The sequence below is a fragment of the Hylaeus anthracinus genome, unplaced genomic scaffold (genome assembly GCF_026225885.1).
Source record: "Hylaeus anthracinus isolate JK02 unplaced genomic scaffold, UHH_iyHylAnth1.0_haploid 11982, whole genome shotgun sequence".
In the NCBI taxonomy this organism is placed as follows: domain Eukaryota; kingdom Metazoa; phylum Arthropoda; class Insecta; order Hymenoptera; family Colletidae; genus Hylaeus; species Hylaeus anthracinus.
This window is the reverse complement of record NW_026534330.1, coordinates 10,004,195-10,020,463: the sequence shown is the minus strand read 5'-3', so window position 1 is coordinate 10,020,463 and position 16,269 is coordinate 10,004,195. Positions and strand designations below refer to the sequence as shown.

The following is a 16,269-nucleotide window of genomic DNA, read 5'->3' as shown; positions in this document are numbered from 1 at the left end:
CGTTTCGAATGTCAGGAAAGTATAACGCAGAAAAACGATGAAAAATAATACGTACCTGATTGTACAGCGACTTCATTCGACTCGCCATTTCGATCAATTTTCTTGATATCGATTCGGAAATTCGTATCCGGTACCAATTTTACGATCTTTACTTTCCTTTGTGGCTCGGTTTAATCGGTTTACGAACTGAATGCGCCACCACACTGCAGATACTCATTCGCTACATGTTAGGGAAAACGTTTTCACAAAATTTTCATCGGAATTCCTTTGAGCACGTGTTTAATAAAAAAGGTTACGCAGATTTCGAAATATTAAAACGAAACTTCATTTTATTTTCAGAAAGATAGACGTGTTCTGAGTTCCCTTTGATAATCTTTTTTTATCAATTAAGTATGATGTGCGAGTCGCGTTTATTTTACATGAAAGTTTTTACCACGTTTACAACACTTTATTTGTTGCTGTTTTAGTTAAACTTGAAGTACGTTTTAAGACTGTGTGTCAAATATTATTTTATAATTTTTATGTTTTAAACCATCACTTTTTCACTTGTTTACATACTTGTAGATTCTAAATTTATATTATTTCTTGAAGGATGTGCGACGTCACATTAGACTCGATTATTCTTTTAATATGTTGATTACATACTGATTCTTTCATTTCCTTTAAAGGTTTTTTTTATATTTTGCTGTTGTATTCGTAATATTTTCTTAATTAATTTTGCAGAGTACTTTCATACATTTCGCTGATTTTTTAGTTTTAACACAAAACTAAACTTCTTCGCCTTTTACTGCTGTTCGAATATTTGTTTCTTTGAAATAAGGATTTCTTGATTTATTTCTCCTCTAATCTCTGTTTCTCTTCACATCAATTTAATTGTCAAACATCATTATTTTTCCCTGGTACTCGTTGTGGTCATATTTGTCATTTCGATCGATGAATTCCATTCGGTGACTTCCATGTCTTTCCTACAATAATGGCAGGAATTAACCCATCAAATATTATTCGTCATAATTGTTTCAAAATTTACGAAAAATGTGACTCACTTATTGTCTGGGCTTCTGGTTCCTTGTTTATTCCATTATTCCATTAAAATTTTGCGCGAATCACCTGAAAATTGAATATACAATAATGAATACATAAATTATCATAAAAGTCTTATCTGTCATGCGTACGATATAATGTGTTAATATTAAAATTAATTTCAATGAATGTACAAGTATTATTTATATTAATTATTACTAAAAATATATTTCTACAAAGAAGCTGTCAATTCACTACTTATTTTGAGACGATATTTTAGTGTGTTCTCAAAAATAGAATCAATCTTGACGCTGAATTTTAAAGTGAAAAATGAATAATATGACAGAATTCGAAAGTATTGAAACGGGCACGAGGAAACTTTTTCGCGAACTCAGTCTTCGAAATGGCACAGTTTATTTAAAGCGTTCCCTTTGTTCTCAATCCATGTCGCAATAATTGGCCAAGAAGAAATACGCCAAGATAATAGCTAGAGACACTTCGCCATAGCTACTCGTTATCGTTATTTGTCAGGTTTTGTCTTTCATTGCTGGCTATGACACGTGTCTTTAAATTACAGTTTCTCATGTTGAAAGCATTTTCGTGTAAAATAGTAAACCATCATATAAAATATAAAATATTTTCTTATAAATATTACTTTAATTATTATTTCATTACTTCGTTCTATTTATTTTAAATATCATTATTATCTTAAAATTTGTATATTATTTATATAGAATATAAATATATTTTTTGAACGCCAGAAATTCTATAGTCTTGAGAGATTAGTAAACCTGAACAAATTTTGTACAATTTATCTATCGATTTCATTAGACCAAATAAAAGTTTCTTTATGAAAATAGTGAAAACATATTTTTCTTTGCAATATTGCCATAATTGCATTTCCTCGAATTGCGATAACTCTGACAAATACATCTAAAGTATTATCACTCACACAATTAAAAATATTCCAATTTTAAACTATAACCAAAGTGGTCCAATTCAAACTAACCTTCCCTTTACAAGTACATGATTAGTACCGAACAATACATGAAATTACAATAAAATTTAAAATAACGTATACCTGATCCGAAATCCATTATCTAAGAATTTTTAGTTTTTAAATGTTTATACCACGTAGATGCCAATTCATTCGCTCTCTGTATTTACGTTTGAATATAATCAATATTCCGATGAAACCACTCGTTTTGCGCATTAAGCTCACGTTAAAAATAATAATTGACTCACACAACTTTCCTTTGCTCGTAACCTATAACAGTGTTGCGCAAAGAAATATTCAAGCGTCGTCTATCGCGCCACAATGTAACAAAGCTCGCGCGTTCGTATTCGGGAAGCAAAATAATTCTTGAAAAAAAAAAAGTGAAATTGAGTAGCAGCTGAAAATAAAATGACACGAGGCATTTCGAAGCCTGAATTATTATAATGGAAGCAGCATCGAGATCTGAAAGGCGCTACCAGCTAACTTCCACGCACACTTTACGACCCATGCTCGTCGTCGGTTAACTCGTAGGATGTTCCTCGGTCTTTGTGTTGAGAGAAATTCGTGGAACGTCGCGTTGTTACCATATCACCGTGCCAAAAGAGCGGCAACTCTCGGTATAGCGAGCGGAGAGAGTAAGCAAAAAAGAAAACTCCTGCGTCGTGACGGATCGAAGCTTATGCCAGAAAATAATGGTTCTGGCCACCTTTTGTTAAGACACCTCTTGACAAATAAATCCGATGACAAGGCTTAGAGACTTGCCAACGTGCAAACGAATGGTCGTGTCAATTGTGTACGAGGATCGATGTTTGACTGGAGGATTATATATATGGCAGTTTCTTTTTTTCGTAGCCACAACAATGCGTATTGGTATTATTCGCGCAACGTTTCGACTGGAATTTAGGTAAAATAATGACGATCAAGCTTACTTAAAAATGATAAAATATAGAAATAATGGGCTATCTCGGCGAAATAGAAGATATTTATTGTTGTAGAATTGTCCATCAATGCGCAACTAAAATCACCGAGTACAGATAGTCATTGGTAGTTTTAGTATTTGGGTATTTTTCAGGCTCGAAATTAACTGAGATTTTTAAGTAAATTGTTACTGAACAAGGACAACATGAATTTATATTACTAACAAAGAGATACTACTTTAATTTATGTAATTTCTGTCAATGATATGCACATAGACGAATGCAAACATGAGGCAATTGTAGAGAATCGAGCACTTTGATATTAATGCTACAAAATTACAAAACAGATGAAAAAATTAAAAATATGAATTAAATGTGTAAGAGAGCAGACAGATACAAACAGGATGTTAAGCAAAACACTGTGGTTTTGATATTACAAAAGTAGAAAAATATAAATATCAACTGAAAAAAGAAAACTAAAAGGCCTAAGAATTTTGGTTGTAAAATTATACCAAAATTGTGCAAGAAATGAATAATGGTTCTCCATTAATTATATCAGTCAGATAATAAAAATGAGAATAAATAGAAAGATAAAAATAAAAGTTTCCTTTTAACATTTCGCTCGCTAATCGCTCTACATATTTATGAGAGAATAGTGCACGAAGAAAAATAGACTCGAGCATAGAAATTCACATGAGGGTTGGAGAACTAAAACTCTGAATGTTTCGATGCGAACCAGTGGCCGGGCATAAATTTGGCAAGACACCATCGAATGCCAGACATCTCACTGTAAGTCGAAGGTATACTCTACTTTGCTTCGTAATTTCGTTTAGATATGCATACCGATGGAGCAACTCATTAATTAAATTCTCTTGAATAATTCAACCACAATTATTTTGGCGTAAAATACAAAGACCAAGTTATTCACCACGTAGAGTTTATATTTGAACGGGAACAAGGCAGACGTACTTTGAACATCGAATTTATTGTTTATGTCATCATGGTAGCTCTGCAACGTGTAATTAATTGTTGAATTCCTGAACCGTAACCACGAAAGAATTTGCGGCGATACTTTATTAAATGTTTACGAATAGGGACGAGCACAATTTTATTCGAATAATAAAACAAACAGTGATTCGTTCATCGCGTTTATTCCACGAAGCAGTTATTTAGAAGTGTCTTTGTTTACCGTGAAGTATAAGATCATTTTATAATTTTTATTCAACAAATCGTTTTAAAATTCAAATTGTAATTTTGGTAGAATAAATGACAAAAAAAATGTTCAATTTATTATCTTGGCATCAATTTTGTCTACCTCTGCTTATAAGGAGTAACGTATTCGATGGCTGACATAGACTGTCTGTTTCTACTGCAGGCGGTAGAACGGCACAGGCAAATTTTATTAGTCAACAATTTTAATAACGACGAAATGTAAAGGTTAAAAATGGCCTGTAGCTTTAACAGAAAACTTAACGTAAGAATGTAACTGTATAGTATAAACATTTAATTTACGTCAGAAATATCCTTGAATAACTACATATATTTGGAAGTTGTAGTCGCGTGCAACTGGGAGAAAAATACTGTGTAAACTTTGTATGGAAACAGTCTCTCAGATCGTGTTACATAAATTTGCTGAGAGGAAAATATATGAAACAGGTGGAACGCTAGAAAATGTAACTGATATTGATTTCGCTTGTCCGTGTAATTTGGTACAGACAAAACTCCAATTTTCTGCACCTTATTATGGAAATTTCTCGTTCAAATATTCTCTGTATGACTTTATCATCCAGTAAATTACAACGAAAAAGTTTTACTGGTACAAAAATATCCTGTTTAATCGAACATAAAACCTTTCTAAATTTTTAACATTAAAGTAAACAATCGATATTTAAATATACAATGAAGTGTCAATGAAACAAAAGTATTCACATATTACACTGTGCTTATATTTATCTAAAATCGATTGAACACTTGAATGCGCTGTTTACTAAATGTTAATTTATTTGAGATTTGTTTTACAAATAGAAACATATAGGTGTGCTCTTGCTTTAATATGCACACCTATCATTTACATTATCATTTGTATTATATAAAAAAAAATAATTTAAAAGAGATTTAATACGTTTGTTTACAAATTTGTCCATTAAGGAAATGAATCAGTAGCAAGTACATTTGAAGTACATCCTAACGATAAATTGTTATCTTCAAGGAATGATTCAAACGTCGAGTTCCTCTTCAATTTTAATATCGATATTAGCTGCGAAGGGAACGTAATAGCACGCGAATGAAAATACTGCTGGCAATCGAACGATCACCAAAAGTATCTTAACGCCTCGGCTTGTCGATGAATGTGTTTATCATAGCAACACGTGCAGCCCGGATTTACGAGATTCGCGGACGTGAAAAACGATCTTCACGATCAACCAGTATACATAAATTATTATACACAAGAACGTCACTCAGAGAGCTTAGATGACGCTAATTCCGTTACCCTACCTAAATTAATTTTTGATGAACTGAAAACCAAACTTAACATTTCTAAAGACGCTCTTCAAATTTATCTAACTATGGATGTATATGTTTCAATTTTTAGAATTTACTTTACGTTGAATATTCAAAATAAACAAAGTAAAAAATTTAAAATAACTAATTAAATTAGGTTTAATAGGAAAGGGGAACTAGATAATCCAACACAATTTTCTATCAAATTACACACAATATAAAACACATATAGCACTCTAAATTGTACTGTTGATAATCATTTTGCAAAATTTTATACTAATCTTTTAAACATTCAATGTTCTTCTTCCCATTATACTACTATTCATTCCAATAAATTTATCTTAAATTCTATCAAACGAGATTAAAATTCATATCTGAAAACGCTTTACACGGAACGTTTCATCAAGCCTGCAAAGACTATAATTCCTTTTGTACTCGAAGAAATTTTTCCAAAGCAAACAAGCTGCGAATGAATTTTCAATTAACCTCTTATTGCCACTGAAATGCCATTATTCCAGAAGAATTTCGTGTTCCGCGTGGAACGATAAGTCTGTTAAAGGAAAATGCAGGGAGCACTTAATGCAATTACTTTTTAGAGAATAAAGGGGGCGAAATTTTATTAGAACATTCTTTGGTGCTTTTCGAGTGATACGTTGGCTTGGCGAAAGTGGTAAGTAATTTCATTAATAAGGCAATTGCGGGGAAGTGTGGAGATCTAGTATGGCGGAGACAAGAATATAAAAGGTCCCATCGAGCTGCGGTATTATTGGCATTTGGCCTAGTTTGCGAAACTCGTACCCCTTTTTCCTTTCATACCATGCTTATGAATATGGGTTTTCACGCGCAAAATCCAACGAACAAACTTTCGTTCCATGGACGTGGCTGACCAATCTTTCCACCGAAATCATTTCATTTTATGCGCATTGCACGGCTTCCATTAAACTACGAGTATATTTGCAATCGAAATAAATTTGAAACACGATATCCAAATAAGAACGAATACTTTGTATTAACCCTAAGACGTAAGATAAGTTGTATCGTGTACAAACCTATGCAACGCCATATAATTCTCATTGTTAGAGAGTTTCAAAGAGTTTTAAATAAATAAAAAGAAAAAATTTACAACCGCAATCCAGAGTTTTCATTCGACACACTTTCTAATTCAATGGTTTCGTGTCATTGTAAAGAAGTCTAGTTTAACCGACACTCGCTAAAGATAATACCATGTTTTTTAAAGCCACGTCGCTATATTTATTATGCATTATATTCGCGTGTCAGTTCACTTCGCTGCTACGTATTTTACTCGGCGTTCAACAAACTCAGGTCGTGACATGGGACGCGGCTAGTTTGTGCGTGCAGATAATAATTTCCTTGAATTCCGATAAGCGACAAATATTTGAACTGTATTACATAAAATTTGCATGTTAACTGTTCATCAAAATTGATCGTCACCAGAGACGAGTGAAGAGCTTTTCTAGATGAAAGTTTCGATCAAGTACGAAATAAACAAAAATTGTCTTAATCAGAAACATAAATAAAAGTTTTAATTATTGTATTAAATAAATATCTATGCGTTAAATGTATCTGTTACTTATTAGATAGAAGTTAAAATTTTAATTGGGGCATAGAGTACAAACAAAATATTTGCATGATCAGTAATCTTAAGAAATAATATGTAAAATGTAAGAGAACAGTATTAGCGCATTAATTGGATAATCTAAATAAAAAAATACAAATTTTAACTGTTGCATTAATTAAACGTCACGAATAAATTGCTACATCTTAATTGTATTCGTCATTCAGTCCTCGAATAAAATTTTAGCCCTCTCTGCTAAGTAACTGATATCTGTATAAGTAGTCTAGTTATGTAATTGCCAGACAGAGTCGAATTTCATGAAACGTCTGTCTGGCGCTTCGTTACACCGGGAAACCGGAATGACAGGTCATTTCATGGAAGATCGCTGGCGATACGTTTCGAACGAACAAAAGGAACGTATGGGAATGTCCACTTATATCGATTAAAAAAGAACGTAACCGTAGAAATTGTTTTTAGCGTCACTGACTTTAAAAGGTATCGAATGTTCTCTGGTAACGTGATCGTCTCTTTATTTTCTTTGTCAAAGTCATTCTCATATTTCTACCTATTTCTTGCAATACCGTTTCCAAAAGTTCTCCATCGCATAATGGGGAACACAAACGGAAATACTGCCCTCGATCCACATTCGTCTGCGCAATGACGCAGAATTAGAATTGGAAGTTCAAACTTTAGGCTACGTAGATCGAAGCACTGCAATAACATTATTTATTTACCGAACGACGTATCCGAAGCGAAATAGTTTTCCTATCACCCTTCGTGTCATACAGTTTGCCCTAGTTTCCTGTCGGCCTTGTAATATTATGCTAAGTAACTTAACGCTTCTCCATTGCGCATTGATCGTAAAATATTCAATCCGTTATATTAGCGGCTGTGTTGGAACTGCAATCTGTCGGTGCTGTGTTTCACTTAATCGCGGAACTTAAATAAATTTATGACCCGAACGATGATAGATTCCGATAGATATATATCACGCTGACAGTTTACGTAGGTACAAAGGATAGCAACCGTTACGACTGGGATATTAAACGCCAGCAAGCTGTCAGCGAAGAGTATATTAGCCCTGTGAAAAAAGTTTCGGTAAAATCTTTGACGCATTCAAAGACAGACCGAAGATAGGATGGTGATGGATGATGATTTGCAATAGCTATAAGCTATAAATGGTTAGAATCACTGAGAGCTTAAAGATATACGTAACATTGGAAGGTGCATAATAGAAGACGATATCTATTTCAGCGTTTGTTTGATTGAAAATTAATGAATGAAACAATTGGCATTGTAGCCATTGTTCCAATTAATTACGAATAATTGCGTAGATCAGAGATATAATATTCTATGATAATCGAAAATAGTTAAAATCATTTTTGAAAGATACTTTCGTGTATTAAGCATTGGAAGAGTAGCTATTTCAACGTCAGATTTGCTAGAAATTAAATGGATAATATAATAATTGCTTAAATTAATTATAAATGATTATGTAGAAATATATAAATTAAACAAACTAATAAAGAAGCGTCACACCAATAATATACCATCAATAGCCATCAACAATCAATTAATCAATTAATTATTCGACAATTTCAAATATATTTACTATATTTACTATAAGCAATTTAATTTCACAATTAAAGAAATTAACTGGTAACTTTAATTACTGCAAGCAATTGACTTTTGTAATTCTTAATTGAATTATTAATGGCAATTAACAATTGACGATTTCAAATATAATTTCTACTAACAATCCATTCTCGTAATTACTACATTAATATCAATTGCAAATCGTCAATTAAATTGCACTTTAACCACCACTTCCGATAGATGGCCAGAACGAAAAAGGAACGATGCAAAACGAGAAAAGCGACGTGCGTCGACGGGCTGACTGGACTAAGATTACAGGGTAGACGTACGCGAGCCATTCCGTCTGAAAGCGTTAACGATACGTAAAAGTCGACCGTTCAAACGTTATCGATGTTCATCGTTTTTTATTGCACGTATGACGTCAATGCACACGCCATTGTTTTATTCGTTTACAAGCCCAAAGCATGGCGTTGCACGTAGTTTATTTAACCGCAGCTGCAGCTGCACGAACTGCGCATGGAGTTATAAATGCTGATAAAGCCAACGTGTGCCGCTGTTAGGCCATATAGTCGACGCCCACCGTTGCTATTTACGAGTATTGCTCCCTTTTTTCCCGGAACCGTGCCATCGTTTCGTGCCCTTTATCCGTCTTCTGATGATCCAAAATACAAGGTGTCCGGTAACGAACGGTACAACTAGTACAAGTGTTCGTTTCACGAGGAAACAGTGCGGAACAGAATTTTCTTCGTATTGGGGTCCATTTTCATGAAAAGTTCGATAGTGCGATACGTTGGATGAGCACATACTTGAATGAATCTCGTCTTCAAGAATCTCTCGACGGACCTCCGTGTGCTTTTCAAGTGTAGAAAATCAGAGGTGGTGTAGTTGAAGAAAACAGAGTACAGTTCCAAACATTAAAAGCGTAAACAGTGCGTGAGAATACAATTTTTTTGGTACGGGAAATAGTTAACGATAAAGTTTGTTTGTATTGTTAGAAATTAAATGAGACAATTGCTAACAAATAATAAATTAAATTGCTTAACCAACAGATATACGAGCAACATCATTTTGAGGTAAAATTACCTTCGTAAAATATTTATTAGACTCTATCGAACATTCATAATATGGGTTTTTCGAAAACAGCTTTAAAATCAGGTTTTTTTTTAATAATTAATTACGCTTGTGAATGCAATCGTGGTGAACATTTAAACGAATTTCATATTGTTTGAAAATCTGTGTAAATATTTGCAGATAAATCGGATATATTCCCCAGCATGCGTGTTTTATCAAAAGCTTTTGATAAGCCAGTTATTACGAAAATCGTCACCGAGGAAAATATTACTGTGTTGGAAATTCATTTCAATGAAATATGTACATCGTAATTTATAACAATGTATAAACGTTAATACATACGTGTGTATCATTTAATATTTCAGTAAATATTATTATACAAAATATGTACAGACTATTATATTTGGAAAATATGCGAGAAATTTTCTGCGAATTAATTTTCATTTGTCGCGCGATGGCCATGAATTCTTTTGCTACCCTTCAAAGCACGACTCTTGATAATTTTCCACCTCGATGGCGACAATTACTTTCTTGTTTATTAAAGTTCTACTTTAAACTGCCGCAACAGTAGATACTGTAAGAACCATTGAATTTGTTGCTATCAGAATTTCTTTTGTTAAATGAATTTATGATTTTATTAAGCCACGTTATTTAATATTTCTTTGGAGAAAATATTTACAAGAGCCAAAGGCAGAAATAATTGCTCAGTTTTTAGAACGAGTTCTCGTAGTGTCATCATGTTTAAGACACAATGAATATAATGAAAGTATTACTGAAATGCTTAATAACCGAAAACCATTAAGGTCATGCTGTGAATATATTAGCGCTAAAAGCTCGAATTAGGAGTAGTTAAATTCTTAATGTTATTTTCTGCCACACCCTCATGTGTGTATCAAATAATTTACGTCAACATCGCAATGCTAGAAAATTCCTTCTGACAGCATAAATTGTATCCTTTGCAATGTTGATTTACATTAAACGATTGAATTTTTCTCGGCTCTGTTCAGTTTAATTCAATTTTGATCCGTCTTGTAAAATATGCATAATGCGCATTGCGCATAAATAATTTTTACTCGCTAATGGTACTTTCATAAATATCACTTAACTTGTATACTTCATGTCGTATTTATTATATTTTTATTTATATTACTATTCTTCCTTTTTCCTATTTCATAATTCAGGAGTGTAACTCCTTTTAGTTTGTTTTATAAGTTCCTAAGTTTATGTCATTCATGACTCGAAAATTATACAAATGTTACTTGGATTGTCACGGTTTATAATTTTATACTTACAATATATAATATAATAGTATCGTCTATTTATTTCAGCCAGAGTACTACTTCAAATAACCTCTTATATTCAACCAGTAGAAATGAACAACTCGATTTAAAATTAATTAGACTAAATTAATTCTAAATAAAACATAAAGCAATTCTGTTTTACTTGTTTGCTTTCTATTCAGTTTGAAAATCACTGGGCTGTGTTTTATTTCACACATTTTTTATATTTCCATATAGTGTTATAATTATTTTCTGATTTTCATTCAGCACTAAATTATTTTTACTGTATTCACTGGACTTTTTCATATCTCGTCTCACTAAAGAATGGAACGTGAACGAAGGGTGCGAATGTAACTAGTAGTTGTTAGGTTGGCGAAGGTGAAACAGTGAGGTGAACGGCACAGCATCGATTTATCGTCATCATAACTCTCTCGTCTCTCTCCGTCGATGATCGATCGTCTTGGAAAGCAGGCGAGTTTATGAGTCTTTCTGTCAAATATATCCGTGAAACACGAGCATACGACCTTGCTAAATTCCCACCAACGCTATTCTCGCCTTTGGGCGCCGAAGACAAATAGAAATACGCGAACATCGGTTGGGAATAGAATTCAGCTCGAAATCTACAGGTTTGTTTACCCATGGCCGAGTTCGCATTAACGAAAACAATGATTGATTGACGCAACGGCGGTCGTTACTGGTGGAAAGACCGTAACTATCGACGATCTATCCCGTGCAATGAATTATTCTTGGCCGGGCATTCTATTTCTTTGCAGTAGAAAAGTCTGCACTGGCCAGACAGCGAAGCCAGTCGGTCGTGTATCGCTGGTCGAACATCGCGATGATTTCGGATACTTAGGTCGACGAACTAACAAAACATTGCCTTGTAGAAATTGAATTTGTGAAATTTATTATTTACATTTTTTGTTATTAAGGGACTACTTTTTTAAATTTATTAGCTACTTTATATATTATTAAGAGGGTTCTCTTTTATATTTACTATCTACTTTTGTATTATTAAGAGGTTACCTTTTTATAATTATTATCGACTTTTTATGTTATTAAGGGTATTACATGTTAATTTTTTATCAAAAATAGATTTTTTTTATTTTTATTGCTGCAGATCTTGGTACCGGAAAACTTACGTTTAAATTTTATAATAAGTCTTACTTCTAATCACACATATAAACTACGCTTAATTTTTTCGTACTACTAAAAATATAAACAGTGTGAAGAAATCAAAGGCATAACTTCAAAGTGCTGTTATTTTGTTAAATTTTCATGTAATATCTTTTTCCCTAACAAAACAATCATTTTTCCCGTAGTTTCGAAACAAATTGAGTAGGACGATTCTAAACTTAACAAAATCTTCTACATACACGTATAAACAAACGAACCAAATTTCAACAATTTATATCACTTACTTTGGTTGCATAAAATATCAAAAAATTTGCCTCAAATCTAGTAAAACTAAAAGAGTATCCTCATAACTTTTCACTTTTAAAATCAAGTAATAGGAACCACCAAATACTAAGAGGAACTTACGTTACTATTTTTAGTGACACGAAAAAAGGAACGAACGACTGCTTCGCACGTGTTAGTTCATTCAACTGGAAAGTTGCTTTCTAAATTACCATGGCGTTTTGGTCGTCTTTATACACTTTCAATAAAAATAAATACAGAAACAACCGTGAACTGAGAAGCATGATTGTTGACACGATGTAAAATTAGTCGAAAGAATAATAATCCCTCGGTGAAGACGTCACGAGCAACTCGAAAACTTCGTACGTCATAATCATAAACTGTGCATGGATAATTGACGCTTAACACACTCGAAAAATGTTTAATCTCCACGGGAATACTGACTTATGCAGATAATAAATAGTAGTTGCTTAATAGGTATCGTCTTACGCTTACTTCCAAACTGAAATTGATTCGAGTTAAGAGGGAAGCTCCCGGATCGAACTGAAATACCGGGCTCCATCTTATCACTTAAGAAATCAAATATGAAAATAAATAAACCATGCTAGACGTCTGTTAAAAGAAACCAATTTCAAAAATTGCCCTGTCAAGCTATTAAAGACCGAAATAGTACGAATACATGAGCTCTTTAAAATAGATCCACCAGTGAAAATGTTCCAGCGAAAAATTGAACGAATCCCTACTGCCTATCAAAATGAAATCAGCTACTTTGATATATTCAATTGTTGGTTTAACGTAAAAATTGTCTAGACACAAGATTTCTATTAATTAATTTGCGGACATATCACGGTTACACTTGAACAAGTCTTATTGGAAATCTTCTCGATGAAAACAAGCTCATATTAGCTTACTTTCGAGTCAAAGATGATAGAAAATATAAAACCCTGTTTGCAGAAATGATAAAGAGTGTAGAACACGTCTGCCGTGACATCAGCACTTTGGAAATACATGTAATGGAGAAAATAGACTTGGGGGTGGCTTGATACGTCGTTCGCCAACGCCAAATGAATCGATTCAGTGGATAGATGCGTTTCTCATTTCTATTTTTGTATTGTCTCCCCTGATTCTTACGAAATAATCCCTTCTATTCGTCACAATAATATTCGATTCTTTCATAAATGTATTTTCTACAGTGTCTTAACCTAAGATATAGAAGATACAATAAATATCCAAATAAATATCCTCGCTCCTAACTATTACTCCAAAAGAATTGTACACGCACGTTACTCGAACTTCTCTAAATAGAGTTTTGCAAGTATTTACTTTGGAAAGAACCTTTTTTTAAATAATTTGTTGTCTCCATCGCGTCCAAAATACAATAAATCAGAGTTAAGAATTTTTAAACAGAAATTCTCTATTAATATTAAACACTTCCTAAAAAATTAGAGTTCACCGCTTTCACAACAAAATTTGTTTGAAAAAAGAAGATAATTACATGAAAAATAATATCTTGTTTTAAGTTCTTTTTAAACTTTACAGAAAATATGTGACATTTGTACTCGGCATTCCCATTGAAATTTGTTCTTTAATAACATTTGTTTGAAGTCTGTGCTCATTTAATTATTCTTTCATTATTTATAATAATTCTTTATCAATTCACATGTTTTTTTCCGGTGCAAAGCAGTGAACGCTATGCTGCTAGTATAATATAAAATAAAATTTATAGAAAAAGTCCTGAATGCTGTTGGTGACTGGCACCTCTGGCGTTCCCGATAAATCGATTCACATAACTCTCTGGTAAATTGAGACGATAAGGCGACGTTAATAGGCGATTGACACCGAGTACAACACCAACACGTGTCGGTGCTGATCGCGTGCGTAAAGTCAGCCCAACCCAAAACGATGAGACTCGACTCGTACGAGCGGCCAGCCAGTCTTGGCCAGAAATAGTTTCACGTCGACGATGTATTTTTAAATAATTTCTCGACGACCTACGACAATTGCGTGGCACGCGGCACACGTTTCTGTTGATTAAACTTGCGGCTCCAACGAGTCCATATTGTTCACACCACTTTTAATAACGCCACCTTCAAGTATCATTTTCTGAGGAATGCGATAATCCTCGGATAACTGCAATGAAATCAGAACTGTGATGTTTCATTTAGCTGGAAGTTGGTCGCGTTTTCATTTCAGGATTGAATCTATTGTACTTTGAACATCACGAATTATAGCGAGGAATTTTAATGTTCAGGTACTTTACAATTTTTACTTTGTTCTTTACAACATGAAATTGTATAGTATTAAAAATATTGAGTATAGTTATGAAAAGTATAAAGTTTATATATTTTGCAATGAAGAAACATTATCTCGAAAATTGATCTTTTATATAAAATAAATGTTATCACACCTATACGATTAAGTATTTTATTTTGAATATTACCATTGCTTACAAAATTCCAGTAAAATGTGTGCTTGCAATTCAACAAATTTTACGTCCATGTCTGCTCAGAATGTTAGAATTGTCTTGAACAAACGATATATTTCTTCCTCCTCCACGCGAGAATGGAATCGTACTTTTCTTTTTGCCAACAGTTTTCTTCCCGCGATGATTAATTCTTCTACTCTGACGCCAGTTTCTTCTTTTTCGCAATAAAAAATTCACTATGATATTTCTGCCGAGAAAGTACTTTTCACAAACTCTTCCGCGTTTCCGTATTCTATCGATGCTGGAAATTCGCGTTTCAAGAACGAGGAGTTTCCTTAACGGGTTGCTAATATTCACCGCCATTACTCCGTTCCACGCCTCGCCGAGTAAGTCAATACAGTCTTTAATATCATAATCAGGATGAAACTCTTGAACTTTGCGAGCATGTGTACCACCCAACTCCAGCAACTTGCGTCTAAATAACTTCTTGCTGTTAGTAATTACACCTTGATCCATCGGCTGAGTTAACGAGGTAGTAATTACGTAAAAGATACGTTTCTCCAGGCCGTGGAAGCAACAGGCAGCAAAAATTTTCTTGGTTAGACAGTGCGTTTATTAATTTTACTCCAATAAATTCAAATCTCTTCGTCTGTTGTTTAAAGCATAACATAAATAATTTATCTCCGTGAGGATGATGTTCATTTTTTTCACATATATAATTTAGTCAAATATCAGTCTTTATTATTTAACCATTGTAATAATTTCTAATTGTTGAACGACATGACCGATTTTGGTTAATAAAATATATTTTGTAGATATAATTGAGTCACACTTAGTTCAGTTTTTCTTTTTTATTTGTATTATCTCATTCATGCAGTCTTAAAGAACGTTAAAAGAAAGTTTCCAACACTCAATCACTCCTATGTATCATGCTTGACAGAATGTATAGTCTCCAGTCCTCTAATTCCTCTAAGTCTACAAGGCAGTTCCGCCGTGATGTTATATTGATGGTTCCTGCACCACGTGTGCAAACGCGTTGATTAAGTGTATCCTAATCTTAAGCATAGTTAGGCAATATTTAATTCATAATTATGACTAACAACTTGTTGATAACAAGTAATCAGTAATCAACTAATAAATAATCAGATAACTATGGATTTTATAAATGCACGATATACTTTACAAATTAATATAATAATATTAATATTTCACTTTATATAGTTACATATATTCTGGATGCGGTTGACATATGGATTTAATAATAATCACAAAGTGAAACAAAAAATAACAGGTTACAGATCGATCGTACTCTAAACCCAAATATAAAGTCACGTCTGTCACGTTTGTTTCATCGGCACCGATAATTGCACAGGAGAGTCCGTAATTTTGGTAACATTGACCAGACTGTTCCCGAACTGTTCTCTCTCTCTCTCTCTCTCTCTCTCTCTCTCTCTCTCTCTCTCTCT

General features: G+C 33.3%; 1 protein-coding gene across 3 annotated transcripts in view; it reads right to left on the bottom strand.

The window, feature by feature from the left end:
- LOC128885865 (transmembrane protein 114) overlaps positions 1–16,269 on the bottom strand; it is a 40,590-nt gene that overhangs the window by 11,038 nt on the left and 13,283 nt on the right. For 2 of the 3 annotated variants that reach the window (XM_054140186.1, XM_054140184.1), the window contains exon 2: positions 56–1,107. In XM_054140186.1, coding sequence (XP_053996161.1) covers positions 56–88 — 33 coding nt within the window. In that variant the 5' untranslated portion in view covers positions 89–1,107. Of the gene's footprint in view, positions 1–55; positions 1,108–1,278; positions 1,407–16,269 lie in introns of those variants that run through there. The other variant, XM_054140185.1, reaches the window with a different exon arrangement.